This window comes from Typopeltis vanoorti, chromosome 21 (genome assembly GCF_054136105.1).
Source record: "Typopeltis vanoorti isolate ZY-2024b chromosome 21, IOZ_Tvanoo_1.0, whole genome shotgun sequence".
In the NCBI taxonomy this organism is placed as follows: Eukaryota; Metazoa; Arthropoda; class Arachnida; order Uropygi; family Thelyphonidae; genus Typopeltis; species Typopeltis vanoorti.
Window position 1 is genome coordinate 90,884,957 of NC_143569.1, and position 20,731 is coordinate 90,905,687.

General features: G+C 35.9%; 1 protein-coding gene across 2 annotated transcripts in view; it reads left to right on the top strand.

The window, feature by feature from the left end:
• Positions 1-20,731, top strand: part of Vps39 (vacuolar protein sorting 39) — a 296,426-nt gene that overhangs the window by 227,436 nt on the left and 48,259 nt on the right. For both annotated transcript variants that reach the window (XM_090410885.1, XM_090410886.1), the window contains exons 19-21: positions 1,632-1,746; positions 8,499-8,630; positions 11,109-11,211. In XM_090410885.1, coding sequence (XP_090267011.1) covers positions 1,632-1,746; positions 8,499-8,630; positions 11,109-11,211 — 350 coding nt within the window. The remainder of the gene's footprint in view (positions 1-1,631; positions 1,747-8,498; positions 8,631-11,108; positions 11,212-20,731) is intronic.

Here is a 20,731-nt window from a genome sequence, read left to right on the forward strand (position 1 = left end):
CCGACATGAAATGATTAAACCTGTTGTTTAATTATTCTCTATGCTGTTATTATTCCATTAAAGTGTAACATGTACTGTATATTCAAAACATGAATCATAAAAATATCACAAAGCATGTGCCTACATGCTTCATGATATATAGCTCATATCTCAGGCACAGCTGAAGTGATAGGATTACACTATGAGATTTTGAAGGAACAATTAATACTAATCACTTCCCAAAGAACTATAATAATGTAATCCTATCATTTCAGCTGTGATTGAGCATGAGCTAGTAGATACAGGCTTCATGATTTATGTTTTGAATGTAGTTACCGGTCTGTTGCCCCAATGATGTCCATGTTACATTGGATGATCTATATCAGAGTTTTTGAATAAAATTCTGATATAGATCATCCCCCCCCATTCCTCGACCGTCCCTTAGGACTGGTGGAGCCCTCCTGGTGAGGGATTAAGTATGTATTTTATGATTGTGGATCCATGTGTATGTTCCCGGGCCATTTTGCCTGTTCTGAAGGATGAAAAACTGGATGTAGTAGATTTCTGAACACAGTTCAGAAATCTACTACATCCAGTTCCATCTTTACAATTCCAGTTACTTTGAACTTGCTGACCATGCTTTGGACACCTATCACAGAATACAGTGGAAGAAAGCTGCTCTACTGCACCACAGAAAATACAAATATGAGAGGCTATTCCTGGAATCTGTTCAGCCCTGCTCCAAACCTACAAACTTTGGTGCATGAAACAGTCCCAGATTTGAGAAGCACTCATCCTCAGATCTTCAGCCTAACGATCAAGACCACCCAATTTAGCTCAACTTTGGTTGCCTTTCTTCAGCCTCATTTACCAATGTTTAGTGCCTGTGTACATGAAATTGTTCCATGATCCCTGATGATGCCAATGTAACGTTACCAAAATATAGGAAGTACTGATTAAAGTTATTATAATTAATATTCAGTATGCATTATAATTTTCTGAAAAATTTCTTACTTTTTGACAATTATTTTTGACATATGGTGCTAATGATTGCCGAGCATTTAATACTGTGGATAGGATATTGAAAAGTGGGGGGAATAGAATATTGTTGGCATCAGAAATATCGCAAAGTTTATAATATGAGTTTAAGAAAGATTTATCCAAATTGAGGAAGTAATGATGAGGAAAAAACATTAGTTAGGTGTTTTGTAATTTAACTGTTATATGGATGCTAGAAGTTGTGTATTTGTAACTGATTAAAATTTTTGTTGGGAGCCTTACTGGCTTTTTGTTTGGCTAACATGTGTCAAGAACAAACATTTTCATATCCTAAGATTTTTTTTTGAAATCTCAAGATTCTCTTTTACATATTGTATATGTTGTACAACAATTAATATCATAATCATTATAGCAAGTGAAGGAAATATATTGTTATCCTCATACACAATTTGAATACTTAAGATATTCAAATTATGTATGTTATCAACATATATATATATATAAAACTTTATGCTTAGTAATTGAATTTAAATTATATGCAGTATTACTTGATCACAGATTTATGCTATAGAATTTATATCGTTCCAGTTTATTTCCCATGTTTTAATAATGACTATTCTTTTCTTTATTTTTATGTTTTTCTCCCATTGTAGGATCATGTTATTCATAAATGGAAGGAAAGAGATCCAGAACTTCATAATTCATTAATTAGAAAATATTGTGAAACAATTTGTACACTTATGCCAAAATATATTTCTTTACCTGGAGGTAAATGTCTATGATTTGATAGAAATATTAGTATATAATTTTGAACTTTAATCTTTGATTTTTTTTTTAATTATAGTAAATTAATTATATAAATTTTAATTGTTTTTAAGGGGGGGGGAACATTCAAGACTGATTACGTTGAATAGCTAATATTAAAATAAAATTCACTGAAATAGACTAACAGCATGCTTTGAGTTTCTTCAGATTTCATTATAAATCATTAATGTCTATGTTAGTGTGAAGAGATTATTATTATCTGAGACCTCCAAGGAGTCAAAGACTCATTGAGAGAGGCTATAAATCACCCAAACTAGCCCTCATACTTTTCCTTAAATTCATTCACACTAGATGCACTCACTACCCCTAAAGGCAAACTATTCCGCTCACTCCCTGCTCTGTGAGAGGAAAACCTAGCTCCTACCCCTTTCTTAATTTAGATTCCATTGACTGAATTTTGAAAGAATTTTAACATTAGACAAGCTATTGAAAATATTTATGAATCACAGCAAGAAATTACAGCTGGTACAATGAGGGCTGTGTGGAAATATCTTTTGCCTTACTGCACAAATGATTTTTCTTGCTTCAAAAATTGAGTTGATCTTATTGAAGAAATTAACATAACAAAAAGAATCTTGGCTTTGAAGATGTTGTCCCCCATTCTAAGAGGATGTCTGGATTTGCATTTACAGGCACTACTGATATGGATTTTATAGAATTGGAGCAACATCAGTCCCACAACTAGAAAGAAGAAATTGTGATCAAAGGAGAGGAGTGTGTCTCAAAGGAAATTTTGTTAAAGGAACTCGAGCAGATGTTTTGAAGTTTGGAAACTGTTAAACAACAAATTATGGATTTTGATCCAAATATGAAAAAAGCACGTCGGTTTGCTGAACCCTAGAAATTGGAATTGGCTGTTATCGTAAATTTTATGAAGAGAAAAAGTAGGCTACAACAAATGACACTTGACAAATATGTTTTGTAAAAAGTAGCATATCCATTTTTCACTCGTTTTGTAGTACATTTCTTTGATACATAAACGTTTTTAGCTTACTTGCTTTTCATTATTCTTTATATATCTATCATGCACAGTAAAATATTTTAAAAGCCTAAATTAAGTCTTCTGATGTTCCAAAACATCATGGATGGATTAGAATTTTTCCCATTGGTTTTCACTTTGATATATATGGTTTCGATAATATACAGTATACTTGTTACATGAATTAACCACATATATTGAGGTTTACCTGTTGTTTATATGACAATGTAATAGTCCATTTTGTGATGTGAGAAATTGTTTCATACAGGAATTTAAAAAAAATTACTAAATTAAGGAATTGAACAACGTAGTTATGAATATAAATTAAATTACACTTTAATAAATATTTCTGATATTTTGGCAATATCACGTTGCTGTTAAAAAAGTTAAAAAAGTCATGTTAAAAAAAGAACTTTACCATCAATCCAAAACTTGCTACCAACACCGTAATCAACCTTTCTTCAGTCACCCTGAAGCACTCAACGTGCTTTCACATGGCCACAACTTCGCCATTGCTCCCAGAAAAATACCTAGTGAGGATATTATGATCCAGATCGAATGCGGAATCCACCACCTTCCACATCAAATCGCCAACAGTGTAAGACTGGATGTAGCTTGTGTCCTCTCCAAAGCAAGACCACCAAAAATCAACATATCCAACAAGGAATATAAAGCTCTACAGGAAATGAGGAATAATACAGAATTAGTTATCACCAAAGCAGATAAGGGAAATGCAACTGTAGTACTTAACCAAAACGACTACACAGGTAAGCTTAATGCTCTTCTATTAGATTGGGCTACTTATCTCCTTATCGAATACAAACCTACCAACTAACAAATTAGAAAACTTCACAGGCTCCTTAAGAAAGTCACTTCTTGGCCTGTAGATGTTACCAACAGATTAATTCATATACCCCCCCGTATTTATGGACTCCCAAAAATACATAAAGAAAATGTGCCATTACGTCCCATAGTGGATGGCAATGATTCCCCCACATACAAATTAGCTAAACATTTGGCCAAAGAGCTCTCACACTATACTGGCAACACACCATCACACATAAAAAAACTCAGTCCACTTCAAAGCCAGCATAGAAAACCTTACACTCCAACATACTGATATAATGGTCAGCTTTGACGTCTCTTCCTTATTCACAAATGTCCCACTCAAGGAAACTTTCGAGCTAATCCAAGCTAAATTTTCTCCTGATATCCTCAGCCCTATTTCAGTTCACAATGAACTCAGGCTATTTCGTTTGGCAGGGAAAATTCTACAAACAAATAGAGGGGACAGCCATGGGTTCATCACTCTCCCCACCCTTGGCCAATTTCTTTATGGAGATCTTTGAAGAAAAAGCTTTAGCCTCTGCTCCACAAAAACCAACCATATGGCTTTGCTACGTTGATGATGTGTTCGCTATTTGGCCACATGGCTCTGAAACACTCCTCTCCTTCTTAACACACTTAAACAACCAACACCCCAGAATTAAGTTCACCCTGGAAAAAGAGGAAAACAACAGCCTCCCTTTCCTAGACACACTAGTCACCTGCCAGCCTGGTGGAACCTTGGTTTTCTCAGTTTATAGAAAACCCACCCATACAGGCAGATACATTCACCAACAATCCCACCATCCCCCCCCCCCTCACAACAATATGGAGTGGTAAAAACATTATACAACAGGGCTAAACTAATCTGTTCTAACGACATGACCTTAGACACTGAACTAAATCATATCCTCAACACTTTCTCGGCCAATGGCTACTCCCCCCAAAAAATCCAAAAAATATTAAAACCTACAAACCACATCCCCCCCCTCCCCTCCACAACAAGGATTACTCTAAATCCATCACCATTCCCTACATCCGAGGCACCTCAGAAAAAATTACCAAAATCTTAAAAAAAAACATGACCTGACCTCCTGTTACAGGCCTTACAGAAAATTGGCATCCCTTATCTGCTCCACTAAAGACCAACCACTTCCCCTAGACCTACCTGGTGTATACCAGGTCCCTTGCAGTTGTAAACCGTCTTACTTTGGCCAAACAGGCAGGACAGCGAATATCAGAATTTCCGAACACAAGTACTACATCCGTTTTCACAAGTACAGCCATTCTGGTCTTGCAGACCATGCTGTGGATACACACCACAGAATACGGTAGGATAAAGCTACAGTAATACACCGTAGCAAATACAAATTAGAAAGACTATTTATGGAATCAGCCTCAGCCCTAAGAAATTCTCCAAACATTCACAAATTTGGTTGTATGCGACTGCCACAAATTTGGGAGGCTTACATCAGCAGACCTTCAGCCCAATGCCCAGGAATACCTACTTAGCCCGCTAGAGGATACCATCAGGACTTTTAGGAGAACAATAGCTTCATCTCTTCATTCTCAATTATTGTATTGCCTACATGCATGTGCCTTTTTTTGTAAGTTCCTTTTGAAGATGGCACCGTGACATTGCCGAAATATCGGAAATATTTATTAAAGTGTAATTTAATTTATATTCGTAGCTACGTTGTTCAATTCCTTAAGTAATTTAGTAATGCAGAACCAACGTATAAGCCTTGTCTATGAGAATTTAAAAAAATTAATTACTGTTTAAGGAAGTAATGATGAGGAAATAATTTACATCTTTACTACCTTCCTATCTACAATTTTTCTCCAAGTCAGTCTGTTAGAGGTCAAGATTCCAAAGGTCTTATATTTCTGTCTTCTAAGGCACTTTTTACTGTATCAATCCACCTATATCTTAGTCATCCTCTGGGTCTTTTTCCTGCCAGCCTGGCTGAGAACACTTGTTTTGCTAATCTTTTCTCTCTCTCATTCTGCTTAAGTGACAATACCACCTTAGATTAGCTCTGCTAATGCATTCCTGGATGCTGACAACGTTCTTTCCTAATATGCTCGTTTTTAATATGATATTGCCATTGATGCCATCTGTTAATGCCTCTAATCTTTCTCAGGACTGTCATATCTGTGGTCTCTAGTCTTTAGTCAAGTGTTTTACTTCTAACCCAGCTCTCAGATCCATAAGTTAAATTTGGTTTAAACACTGTCTTGTATACAGCTAATTTAGTGTTTTGGCTAATTTCTCTCTTATTCCATATAAATTTATTCAATTGACTTCCTACCATACCAGCTTCGTTGATTCTGTTGTCTATTTCCATATTTAACTTACCATCTTCACTAAAAATCGTGCCTACGTAGATGAAATGTTTTACTTGTTCTATAAGTTCTCCATTCACAATGCAGTTGATATTTTCAATGTTTCTGCCTATTTTCATTATCTTTGTCTTTTTAATGCTGCCCTTCATACCATATCTATTACAACAGTTATTCAATTTAGTCAGAGAATCTTGCAGACTTGTAGCAGATTTATTTAGATGTTTAACATCATCTGCATAAAGCAATGAGCTGAGATTTAACACCTCCAATTTTGATATCAGGTTTAATACCACTTTCCTTCATAATGTAATCCATATAGATAAGGAATAAGAGAGGGAATAATGTACGTCCTTGTCTGACACCAGATTTAACATTAAACCATCTTCCTGTACTTCCTTCAGTTCTAACTGCTGACTTACAACGCAAATAGAGACTAAGTATTGCTTGATATAATCCCCCATTACCACCATATAACTGTAGCGTTTGGAATAGCCTCTCTCTTGGCACCTTCTCATATGCCTTTTCCAGATCTACAAAACTTAAATACAGATCTTTGTTATATTCCCATGATTTCTCAACTATCTGTTGTAAAGTGTACCTTACATAAAAGAGTACCATATAAACCGAATTATTAATACAGTAATCGATCATGGACGAATTGTACTTTTTACCATTGATTATTATATTTGATTAATGCAATTTTGATATACGCTGTAACATCGAGGGATTAATTAACTATGTTAATCGAGGGATATCTGTATTTGCATCCCATTGTTTCAGAACCTTGCACTTTGCAACACTAAACTGACAGTTAAAAAAAAAACACTTGCCCACTTATACAATCTATTCAAGTTCTCCTCTAAGACAACATCTTGAATTCTCATCACCCTCCTCAATTTGGCATCATCTGCAAACAGTTGTATATCCCAGTTAAACCCATCCCAATATCATTTTATATACATGTTAAATAACAATGGCCTCAAAATAGACTCATGCAGCACACTATTAGTAACTTTCCTCTTCCAGGATACTGCACCTTCATATACAACTTGCTGGTATCTGCCTGACAGCCAGTTACCTATCAAACTCACTAATATAGTATCCAATCCCATCTGCTCCAATTTAGTTATCAACTTGTGTTTGGCAGTTAGTCGACTAAATAAGTTTGTAAAACATCAGCTTCCTTTAACAGACTCATGCTGGCAAGCACAGTTGATACCATTAGTATCAATATAACTGGTTAATACCACTAGTATCAATATAACACAGTTGATACCACTACTATCAATATAACTGGTTATATTAGCTCATCACTAGCAGGTCGATCACCTTAGTTTTAGTGTCCTGTTATGTAACACATGCATTTTTATGAGTTTCTAGATGGACTAACTAGAGATTGACTTTTCATTAGCAAACAACGAAATGTTAAAATATTCTCATTTGAAAGCAGTCAGTAGATGATTTCATTTGTCAATATGAGCATTAAGAGTGAATGTTTAGAATATAAGTATATGTCTATGATGCAGTTGCATTTGTAAGAGCTTATTAACTAGTGATGAGTTTTTTTGTTTTTTTTTTCTGGCATATATATTCCATTCCACAAAGAAATTAAAAAAAGTGGTTTGAAAAAGTGGATAAAAGTTAGGTAATCCTAAAATTCTGTTCTAGAAAGACATTATTTTTTAAGCCTCGATTAGCATAATGGTAGTCTCACACCAAGTACTGAACGTCATCTACCACCTAAAAGTCAGTCTCATGCACAAGTAGCAGGATTTAATCCCAGAAACTCAACAATTTTCTTCTGTTAGACAGATAAACTGTCTGGAGTTAACAAACATAATACACTTGCCTCACATCCTTAATTATTCCAGTGGAAGCACTCAGTCAGAAAATGTAACTATTTTTATATACATACAATTCAGAAAAAAAGTCAATATTTCATTATGATAGATGCTGACTGTAGAAATCAAATGCATTTATATACTTACTACTTTTATTATTAGGTGATACTTCTGTTCTTCCACTTTATACTATCTTTATAATACTTCGCATCATCTTTAGCTTTTGTCCATTTTGTTGGTTCAGCCTGTTCTGTGCTTTCTAATAATGGATTCATTTGATACCTCTCCCTGCTAATTTTTTGACATCAGTGGTGAAGCTGTGATTCTGACATGTTATTTTTAGATTCCATTATTCTCATTCAGGAAATGTTAATCCCTTGTGAAGATTATACACCCTTCCCCCTTTCTCTCTCTCTCTCTCTCATGTAATGTTAGAAAGCACCAAGGTTATGTTATGAAAGTTCAGCACTCACTGAGAAAAAACTCATGCAGGCTGTTCCTGTGTTTTTGCAAACATAGTAGTCTCCATGAGTTTTTTTCTCAGTGAGTGCTAAACTTTCATAATATAATCTTGGTGGTTCTTAACATGACATGAGCGACATGTACCAAAACTGGCATTCCACTTAATAGCATAAAGTAATAACTGAAAATAATTTGTTTATTGTTCAAAGTTATAGGTGTTTTTTAATTTTATTTTTTCCAAGATGGTCAAGGTCCGGAACCAGCTGGCTCAGAACCTGAAGAGCTAGGAACACTTCGGAAAAAACTCATGCAATTTTTAAAAACTTCAGAGTACTACAATCTGGAATCCTTTCCTAAAACTTTAGAAAGCTGCGGTAAGTATAGATTTATATAATGAAAATGTAGTTTATCAGCTATTAAGTAGTGCTACACATAATAGTTTTTTTTTTTATTTGTTTTATCTGTAAAATCATTTAATATTTAGTTTCCATTGGAAAGGAAGGTTTGTGTTTCAGATGTAGGTTTTAGAATGGTTGGGAAAGGTTGTTATAAATGTTGATTTTCATATTAAAATCCATCTCCAAGTCACAAAACCTCCTCTCTTAGTAGAAGAAAATTTTGTGATTTCAGGTTGAATTTTAGTATGCATAGAAAGGGAAGGGTTTTAATTGTAAAATGATAAATGTAGGATGTTGATTGGATTTTAACGGTATAGATGCAAACACAGAGTGATAAGAAAATAACTATTTATTGACTTAATTGCTAATATTTTGCTAGTATTCTATCTAGCATCTTCAGAGCACAAACAAAAAGTTTGTTACAGTAGTGAGACAACCACAATCTGGTATAACAATGGGACTAGTATGAGCAATTCTAGCATGCAACACAAAGACTAAAGTCCTAATTAGGTGCAATCTAAGTTGGGGGGGGGGGGGATGAGATAGAAAGCTGATATTAATTTCTCCCAAATCTTTGGTAGATTTATACAGCCATACTAAATTGAGGTTTGGGGTATGTTTTGAGGCTTCTGTTGATTCCAGGAACAACCTCTCTGACTTGTAAAAGCTTCTGTGCAGCACCTTTGTTTTTTTCCAATCGATCCTGTGTGCGGGGCTATCAAAAGTATGGTCTGCTAGACCCGATATGCCATAGTGAAAGTGCCAGATATATTTTTTGTGTTCACTGAGGTGGATGTCCACAATTCTTCCTGTCTGTTCATAGTGGGCTCGATGGCATGAACAGGGCACTTTATAGACTCCTGGATGTCGTACAGGAGAGATTCTGTCCTTGGGTGAACGGACGAGAGTTGCCAATTTCACATATGGTGCATAGCTGATGTTTGTTAAGTACTCTAGATATCTTTTCAGATGTGCTTTAATGTATGGGATGGTGACAGTTTTGTTGTAGTTTTCTGTGGTAGACAGTAGGGGGATTTCTGGGGAGCATTTAGTATTTTATCTATCTTAAGGGGATTATAGCCATTGGCTAGGAAGGTGTGACGTAGGTGGGAAAGTTCAACAGTGAGAGCAGTGTCATTAGAACAAATTGCTCTAGCTCTGTTGTTTAGTGTTTTTAGAATACCGTATTGTTGAGATGGGTGATGGTATGATTGCTTGTGTAAATATCTCCCTGTATGTGTGGGTTTTCTATAACCCAAGAATGAAAAGGAACCTCCTGGAAGACGTCTGATTAGTGTATCCAGGAAGGGCAGACAGTCATTGGCTTCTAGTTCCATTGTAAAGTGGATTTTCGGGTGCTGGCTATTTAAATACATTTTTAGTGTATCAATCTGTGTTTGCATCTATACCATTAAAATCCAATCAACATGTACGACGAACACATAAGCCTTTCCAAATGTTTGATAAATGTGGGATATTTCATACTGAAATGTATCCCTAAAGCACAAACTCTTCCCAACCTTTCTCCTACTCTGACTTACTTTAAAGTTATAGGGAGCGACTGCCAAAGAAAGTCAGCAATCTTGTCACATAAAAAAAAAATTAATAAATAAAATAAAATAAAAATGATTACATTTGGCATACTATGCATTGTATTACTTAAGGTATTCTGACTATGTATTATTATTACCTGACACCTCCAGGGAATCCAAAGACTCATCGAGGGAGGACACCCACTCTACAACTCTGTCTCACTCCACCAACTACAACGAACTGCAACTACACCAATGCCATCTACCGCCCACGACCACTACTAGTATTTTCACAGACAATCACAAACATCTATGCCCACAGTGGGATTCGAACCTGCAGCCTTTTGCTGAAGAACAGATATGCTAACCACTTGGCCAACTAGGCCAGCAATTATTATAGTTAATATGATTGAAAAGTCACTAAATGTTACCATTATTACTGCTACTGTTATTTTAAATTTTTAACATTTCTTACGTTATTATGTGGTGATATATTATCATGATGGATATTTGAGATTTCAAACGTCTTACCAAAAAATTATATTCAGAAATTCTTGTATCAAATTCCTCCATATTGTGAATCCACATAAATGTTCTGATATAGAAGACAACTAGGCAAACTACTCATTGTAGAAAACACGAAGTGACTTTTCATGTCTTGTTTTATGCAGTGTTTCTGTTCCAATTTTTTTTTGCCAGATTTTTGTGTTATTAGACAGTACTGGAAATTATCATAGCAACAACCTTGGGCCTTTGAGTAATAATTAATGATATTGGTTTACTTTCAGAGAGTAAGGTTATATTTAAATAACATTTAGACATAAAGTTTAAGAGTGAACATAGTTACTAATAGCAGAAATAAGTAAAACAGATACTATATTTCATTTTCTTTGTATTTAAATCTTTCCTCTGTTACCTACAGATCTGTATGAAGAGGCAGCAATCGTGATGGGAAGACTTGGGAAACATGAGAAAGCTCTTGCAATTTATACTCACATGTTGCAAAATCATTCCAAAGCAGAAGAGTAAGTACATATATCTCATCTTAAATAAAATAGATATATGTGTGTGTGTGTGTGTGTGTGTGTGTGTGTGTGTGTGTGTGTGTAAAAAATGTGAACTCGGTACTGAGAAAGTGGTAAGTTGGCTTTAATTTAGAAGGGTGCTACTTTACGTTGTTGCATCTCTTATATTATTGCTCAAAATTCAGAGGGAATTTGCATTCAAAAGCAATTTAAACTTTAATGTTAGTTAATAAGCTACTTGGTTGACATCATGTAGCCTGTTGAAGAGAGTTTCTTTTTGGCAGTTATCATATACTTTTCCAGATCTACAAATCTGATCTTTGAATATGAATCTTTTTTAATGTTCCATGAATTCTTGACCTTTTCCATTCCAGGGTTGTTTTCCATAGATTCATTCTGATTAACTTTTTGTGTCAGCTTAAAAGTAGAATAATGTTCTCCATGTCAGGTGACTAGCCTGGCGATAGATAGTTCAGTGGCAGGGCTGCTACCGTAAGACATCTGAACTAGCCTTCTTCCAAATGTAAACCCATAGGAGGAATAGGCTATATTGAAGGGGAAAGAGTAGATTATAGTAGAATAGAGTAGTTTATAGAGGGGGACATAGATATAGACCAGAAATGAAAAGACCCCCATGGCCCTCGAGTGATCTAATAGCATAAGGGACATAAAATAAGAAGAGTTGGCTAATAAGGCCTTATTAGAAAGATTAAAGTGAGTTGATCTTCCTCAAAGCAGAGGAAGAAGAGGATAGATCCAGCTAGGGGACCATGGGAATGCCATTTCCTTTACAATCAAGATGATTGCCTCTTATGGCCCTGTTGGTCCATAAGTCCTTATTCAATATATTTGGACCACTCCACCATATATATATATATATATATATATATATATATATATATATATATATTCTATAATACTAAATGACTTGAACCAAGGTTAAAATAAAAACTTTATTTGCATGACTAGTTTCTTCTAAGACTAGACTTCTTCAGGTGTACAATTTTAAAAAACAAAACTAAGAGACATATCAAACAAACTGTAGAGATTACAGCTTACAGTTTCAAAAAGAAAACAAACTCTGGTTTTATTTTGCACATGCATGCGTATGAGATCTCGAGCATGCCAATATTGATTAGTAGAGCTGTGAGAGTCTGGTAGGCTATAGGTTAGATTGTTGTTAATATGGATGGGGTTGAGTATTATTTCCTTAGATTCTCATCACAACAGTGGTGAATATTGTCAGTTCTATCCCAGAGTACCTGATGTTGAAGGTTTTCTGCATTCAGATTAGCTGAAAATAGCACATGGCTAAACAAGGCACTGGCATGAGTTCTGCTGTAGTTGTCTTGTTGATGTTCTTCTAAACGTAGTTCAAATGATTTCTCCATCTGTCCGAAGTACGGTTTACTGCAGTCACAAAGAATCTTATAAACACCAGGATATTTGAGATTTTTGTGTTTAGTTTTAGGACGACTTAAAGTAGAACATAGTTTCAGAAGGTGTGAAGACGTTCTATCTTAAGCTGTCCTAAAACTAAACACAGTAATTGCAAATATCCTGGTGTTTATAAGATTCTTTGTGACTGCAGTAAACCATACTTCGGACAGATGGAGAAATCATTCGAACTGCGTTTAGAAGAACATCAACGAGACATCAACTACAGCAGAACTCGTGCCAGTGCCTTGTTTAGCCATGTGCTATTTTCAGCTAATCTGAATGCAGAAAACCTTCAACATCAGATACTCTGGGATAGAACTGACAATATTCACCACTGTTGTGACGAGATAGAGAAAAATTATAGAATCTAAGGAAATAATACTCAACCCATCCTTATTAACAACAATCTAAGCTATAACCTTCCGGACTCTCACAGCTCTACTATTCAATATTGGCATATTAGAGATCTCATACGCATGCATCTGCAAAATAATACAACCAGAGTTTGTTCTTCTTTTTGAAACTGTAAGCTGTAATCCCTTCAGTTTGTTTGATATGTCTCTTAGTTTTGTTTTTAAAACACTGGTTCCTTTCCAGTTTTGATGGTATTTATTGATTGTGCAGCTGAAGAAGTCTAGTCTTAGATGAAACTAGTCATGCGAATAAAGTTTTTATTTTAACTTCGGTTCAAGTCATTCAGTATTATAGAATATGTTATCAAACTGAGTAAATCTTTCAATTAACACACACACACACACATATATATATATTGCCTTTTCTTGGTGTCAAACTGACTCGCTCTTCTGGTAAACTCAAAATATCAATATATAGAAAGCCCACACATACCAACATATCTACACAGTCAGTCCCATCATTTCCCTCCTCATAAGCTTGGAATAATTTCCACATTGGGACATAGAGCCCGTTCTCTTCTTGATGACCCAAATGAACTTCTTACAGAAATAAACCATCTGAAAACTTCTTTCGAAGTTAATGGATATTCCAAGAAAATCATTGAAAAATTCCTTCTTAATCCTCTAGACATCACTCAGAAGAAACAAATAGATTCAAAGGCAATATATCTATTCCTTACATAAGTACTGTTTCACATAAATTAGCAAAAGTTCTAAGAAAATACAATATCAGAACAATGTTCACTCCACTTCCAAAGATCCGTTTCTTAATTAGCTACCCAAAACCTTGTCATCATCAACTCAAATACCCTGGTGTATATAAAATATTGTGTGAGTGTGATATTCCTTATTTTGGGCAGACAGACAAATCTGTCGAATTGCATATGGAAGAACACACGAGGGACATTACTTACAAGAGACAGCGAGCAAGTGCATTATCAAGTCATATCCTTTTCTCGGCTAATCCTAATGATGAAAACCAAAGTCACAAAGTCTGCTGGGAAAAATCTGCTAACATCTTCCGTTGCAGTGACGAACTAGAGAGAAAAATCATGGAATCTAGAGAAATCATCTTCAATCCTGTTCATCTAAATAACAACTTGAGCTACTACCTCCCAGATAGTCATTCAGCTGTAATCATGTACTGCTATTCACGTGAGGCTGCAAGCACACGCTCTCCCAACAATGCAACAAACGAAAGAACAGCTTCAAATACAACTACAACGTTTTCATGCTAATTATGTATAGAGACTGTCTATGTTGTTCATAGTCTTTTAACCTTAAATGTTTAGTATTTTTTCTTTCTTTTATAATGTCACTTGAAGAAGGCTGTTACAGGCCGAAACTAGTAGTGTTTTTATATTAAAACCTTTTTACTTAAATCTCGGTTCTAGTCATTCAATTTTTTTCATAAAACTATGTATGTTAACCGAGTTAATGATCATTCTGTCATATATATATATATATATATATATAAAATAAGTTTAATGACTATTACCGAGAGAAAAGATGGCAAGATATATTTAACAAGATACTACTAGTTTACTAGTTTCGTTACAAGAACATCATCAGGTATCATACTCAAAGAAGTATATAAAAAACTACAGAGACTTAACATTGTACTAACAGAACAAGTGAAAAACAGTAGCATGTTTGAAAAAATGCAAGTATGAGTTCCATACGAACGAATACTACGCGCTGTCGTGAGTGCGCCAGTACTGAACAGAAGCAACGTGTGCGTCCGAGAGATTGTAACTTAGGCTGTTGTTGATATGAGAGGAATCTAGAGAAATTTCTCTTGATTCAACAATCTTTCTTTCCAGTTCATCGTAGCACACATGGATATTAGCAGTTTGAGTCCAGTTTACAATGTGCTGGCGGCCTTCGTCTGAGTTAGCAGAAAAGAGAATGTGGCTAGAGAGAGCGCTAGCTCTAGTCCTGTTATAGGAGATATCTCTACGGTGTTCATCCAAACGTAGAAGGATGGATTTAGCAGTCTGTCCATAATATGGCTTTCCGCAATCACATAAAATCTTGTAGACTCCTGGAAACTGAGTAGGAAGATGTTTCTGTTTATATTTGCAAAGTAATGAACGAAGTTTTGGAAGCGTAGTGTAGCACGTTTTGAAGTTAAATTTCTTGAGAATCTTTGCCAGTTTTGGTGAAAGAGAGCTGATATAAGGTAAGGAGATGAAGGCTCTTGGGGGAGGGGGATCTTCAGCAGTAGTTGAGTGCCTGGGGGAAAGAAATTTGTCGTTCTTCTTTGGAGAGAAGCCATTGTTGATAAACGTTTTTTTAAGAAAACTGAGTTCATTTATAATTTCTGTTTCTTCTGTAAGTAATGATTTGGCTCGGTGGGCTAAAGTGGAAATAATACCACATTTTTGTAGGGGATAATGATGGGAGGAAGCATGAAGGTATCTGTCAGTATGAGTAGGCTTTCTAAAAATTGAGATTTTAATGTTCTCAGCACATCTGGTAAGTTTGAGGTCTAAAAAGGGAAGACAGTCATCCGATTCCAGTTCGAGGGTGAAAGAGATTTTTTCGTGGGATTTGTTTAGGTGGTCTAAAAATAAATGGAGGTTATTGACGCCGTCTTCCCAGATGAGGAAAATATCATCAATATATCGGAACCAGACTTTTGGTTTAAAGTGAAAGGAGTTAATAGCTTTTCCTTCAAATTCGTTGAGAAATATATCTGCAAGAATCGGAGAGAGTGGGCTGCCCATAGCCAGACCTGAGTTTTGTAAGTAGATCTTGTTGTCATATTTGAAGTATCCTGACTTTATGCAATGGGAGAGAAGAGCAAAACTCAGGTCTGGCTATGGGCAGCCCACTCTCTCCGATTCTTGCGGATATATTTCTCAACGAATTTGAAGGAAAAGCTATTAACTCCTTTCACTTTAAACCAAAAGTCTGGTTCCGATATATTGATGATATTTTCCTCATCTGGGAAGACGGCGTCAATAACCTCTATTTATTTTTAGACCACCTAAACAAATGCCACGAAAAAATCTCTTTCACCCTCGAACTGGAATCGGATGACTGTCTTCCCTTTTTAGACCTCAAACTTACCAGATGTGCTGAGAACATTAAAATCTCAATTTTTAGAAAGCCTACTCATACTGACAGATACCTTCATGCTTCCTCCCATCATTATCCCCCACAAAAATGTGGTATTATTTCCACTTTAGCCCACCGAGCCAAATCATTACTTACAGAAGAAACAGAAATTATAAATGAACTCAGTTTTCTTAAAAAAACGTTTATCAACAATGGCTTCTCTCCAAAGAAGATTGACAAATTTCTTTCCCCCAGGCACTCAACTACTGCTGAAGATCCCCCCTCCCCCAAGAGCCTTCATCTCCTTACCTTACATCAGCTCTCTTTTACCAAAACTGGCAAAGATTCTCAAGAAATTTAACTTCAAAACGTGCTACACTACGCTTCCAAAACTTCGTTCATTACTTTGCAAATATAAACAGAAACATCTTCCTACTCAGTTTCCAGGAGTCTACAAGATTTTATGTGATTGCGGAAAGCCATATTATGGACAGACTGCTAAATCCATCCTTCTACGTTTGGATGAACACCATAGAGATATCTCCTATAACAGGACTAGAGCTAGCGCTCTCTCTAGCCACGTTCTCTTTTCTGCTAACTCAGACGAAGGCCGCCAGCACATTGTAAACTGGACTCAAACTGCTAATATCCATGTGTGCTACGATGAACTGGAAAGAAAGATTGTTGAATCAAGAGAAATTTCTCTAGATTCCTCTCATATCAACAACAGCCTAAGTTACAATCTCTCGGACGCACACGTTGCTTCTGTTCAGTAACGGCGCACTCGCGACAGCGCGTAGTATTCGTTTGTATGGAACTCATACTTGCATTTTTTCAAACATGCTACTGTTTTTCACTTGTTCTGTTTGTACAATGTTAAGTCTCTGTAGTTTTTTATATACTTCTTTGAGTATGATACCTGATGATGATGTTCTTGTAACGAAACTAGTAAACTAGTAGTATCTTGTTAAATATATCTTGCCATCTTTTCTCTCTGTAATAGTCATTAAACTTATTTTATAATATTCCAACCGAGTTAAAATGAATTGTCAAAATATATATATATATATACATACATACATATATATGTATGTATGTATATATATATATATATATACAGGGTGATTTAAAACTCTTGGGCCAAACTTTAAGGGGTGATAGAACACACCTAAACAAGCACTTTTCATCATACAATGCATAGTCTGAACTCAAGCGGTGAAGCGCTAGGGGTTAGCAACTACTGTGTCAGGAAATGAAGAAACACAAGAATGACAGAGGATATTTGAAATAATTGCAGAAATTACAGAACATAAATTAAAGAATTTTATTGAACAAATTACAGAAACTGCTCAAAAGAGCGACCGCCAACATTAATGCAGGCTTCACACCTTCAACGTAGTGATTGGTGAAAACACTAGGCATTTCTCATACAGCGGCAATAGAAATCCTGGCAATAAGGTCCTCATTGGAATCGATGGGACTATCGTAGATCATTCTTTTCATATGGTCCCATAGGAAAAAGTCCAGACATGAGAGATTGGGTGATTGTGGCAACCAAGCGATGAGATCACCCCGACCAATCCATCGTCCTGGAAGTGTTTCATCCAAGGCGTTCTGCACATCCACGCTGAAATGGGATGGCGTTCCGTCATGTTGGAACCACGTACATGTTTGAATGTTTGCTGGAACAGGGTTCAGTAATTCTGGCAAGACCTCTTTTAAAAATACGAGGTGCGTTCTCCCATTCAGTCATGCTGGCAGAAGGTATGGGCCAATCAAATGGTCATGTAGGATTCCAGCCCAAACATTTATGGAGATACGCCACTAGTACGAATGTGGATGTGTGGCGTGCGGATTTCTGCTCACCCACACATGATAATTGTGGGTATTAAAAATGCCCTCACGTGTAAAGGTGTATTTGTCAGGGAATAAGACGTGCATCAAATTCCGGCTGCACTGCAGTCTGCTGCAGGAACCACTGTGCAAAATCCACACGAAGCCGGTAATCTGCAGGTGTTAAGGCGTGCACCCTCTGTGCATGGTAGGGGTGTAATCGTTCGTCTCGTAGAACTCGCCACACCATCGATTGGGGCACGTATGGCATGGAAAATTGCTCGCGTGCTACATTCTGGATGATCTGCAACCCTATGTAGAATTTCCTCTGACAGGTGGTGTCCTCGCACTCCTTGCATGCCCTGTATTGATCGTAACAAGGTTTTACGATCAGGCACCTGTCTGGTCGGAAAGCGCTCTAGGTACAGTCTTTGTGCTTCCCTCGCATTCCCGTCCGCAGCTCCATAAATGAAATGCATGTCAGCCTTCTCCTGATTTGTGAAAGATTCCATCCTTTTTTGCACTTCATGGTAGAAATAACGACAACTGTAAAACCAGCGCTTATAAGTGTTCACTGGAAAGCATCCTCTAGTTCACCGCTTGAGTTTGGACCATGCATTGTATGACAAAAAGTGCTTGTTTTGGTGTGTTCTATCACCCCTTAAATTTTGGCCCAAGAGTTCACCCTATATATATATATATATATATATATATATATATATGATGGGCTTCCCTATCCATCACCCAAGGGACGCACTCTCTAGAGGTTACAAAGTCTCCCGAAAGGGGGACTTGTAACCTCTAGAGAGGGCATAGAGAACAAAAGAAATGAAGAAATTATAAAAGAATTAAACCAAGAATCAGTAATAGAAAAAAATTAAATTAAGAACAGGCCACTCAAGGCCTAAATCCTTGATGAGCATGATGATGATGATGAAGAATTCTTGACTATTTGTCTAAAAGTAAAAACTAGTTCTTACATCCTCTGTTTGTTCAGAATTGAGCTCATTCTTTCCCAAGTTACTCTTAAAATTTTTTGTTAGCCTTGTCCAAGTATTCTTGCACACCTTGTAAACACCTTAAACAGAGAGAGAAAGAGAGAGGGGAGCAGATGATGGGGAGCTATATAATTAGTTCTAGCTCGTCGAATTAAACATTTTATGATTCCTGTCTTTTGAGAAGGATGATGTGTCATCCAGTAAAAGTGGGTTTTCTGTAAACTGATGTTGTTAAATTACCTGATGGTGAGCGGATGAGAATAATGTCTAAAAAGGATCATTTGTTGTCTCTTTCAGTTTCCATAGTGAATTTGATATGAGGGTGTAATGTATTGATTTTAGCTAAAAAAAAAAAAAGTAGGTAAGGAATCTATATTGTGAGCCACACAAGAATCATAAAATGTTTAATTAGATGAGCTAGAACTAATTGTTCATATTCCCATCATTTACAGGAAGAATTCTCTACTATTAAACAATATATGAAAGTAAATGGCTTCTCCAAAAGAACTGAACATCTGCTTGACGCCTACAAACCCATCCAAAACAACAAAGAATCAATATACTGAGTTCCAATCCCATCCATCTCCAGCATTTCAGATCTTATTTCAAGAATTCTGAGGAAATATGATTTAGTAGTTACTTATATTCCCATTAATAAACTATCCATGTATTTCCCATTGTCTAAATATAAAAACTCAACTATGTATCTTCCTGGTGTATATCAAGTTCCATATGTCTGCCAGCTTTCCTACTTTGAACAAACCAGATGTTCAATAGAAAAAAAGAATACAAGAACATCAATCTTATATTTGTCATAACAAATCAGATAAGTCTAGATTGGCGCAACGCGGAAGACAGAATGTTGAGGCAGACCACAACATTCTCTGTTCTAAAACTCACCTTCTACACAGATGTCAGTATAAATTCGAATGCCTATTTAAAGAGAGTGCTGAGGCCTTACTTCACCGCCCTAACTTGAATTGGAATGACTCCTATCCTTGTCAAAAAAAATGGGAAAGTTTGATCCAAATAACGTGTTGATTTTTTTTTTTTTCCTTCTATATTTACAAAGATAGAAGGTCCTAAGAAACCATCTGAATACTACTATCTAATGATCTGTTTAGTATGATATTATAATTTAAATTTTTTTTGTATGATAATATAAATTATATAATTATTTATGCAATTTATTTTACACTTTTATGATTAACCTTTTCTTCAGTGAAAGCATAATGCTATTAGCAATTTAACATCATGTGGCTCCTACTATTTTAAATAAATTAATTGTGTGTGCATTCTACCTTGTAAAAAATTTTGTTCATGCCACTGATGATAGTTTGTTAATTTCAAACTGAAATATTTGGCAGTGTATTTAGTAAATAATGCTTTTCCTTGTGTTTATGTGTAGATAATTTATAATGCTATGGCACAAATGTCCCCTCAAAACTAGAATCAGCAGCAGATTTTAAAAAAAAAAAAAAAAAACATAATCTAAATAAATATGGTTGTTGTTATTATTATTATTGTGTGGCACCTCCAGGGAGTCTAAAGACTCATCGAGGGAAGACACCTACTCCACCACTCAATCCACCAACTACACCAATGCCATCTACCGCCTGCCACCACCACTAGTATTTCCACAGACAATCACAAACATCCGTACCTACAATGGGATTCAAACCCGCAGCCTTTTGGCTGGAGAGCAGATACACTAACTGCTCGGCCAACCAGACTGGCTGAATTACTGTTATGTTAAACTTTCCAAGATTTAGG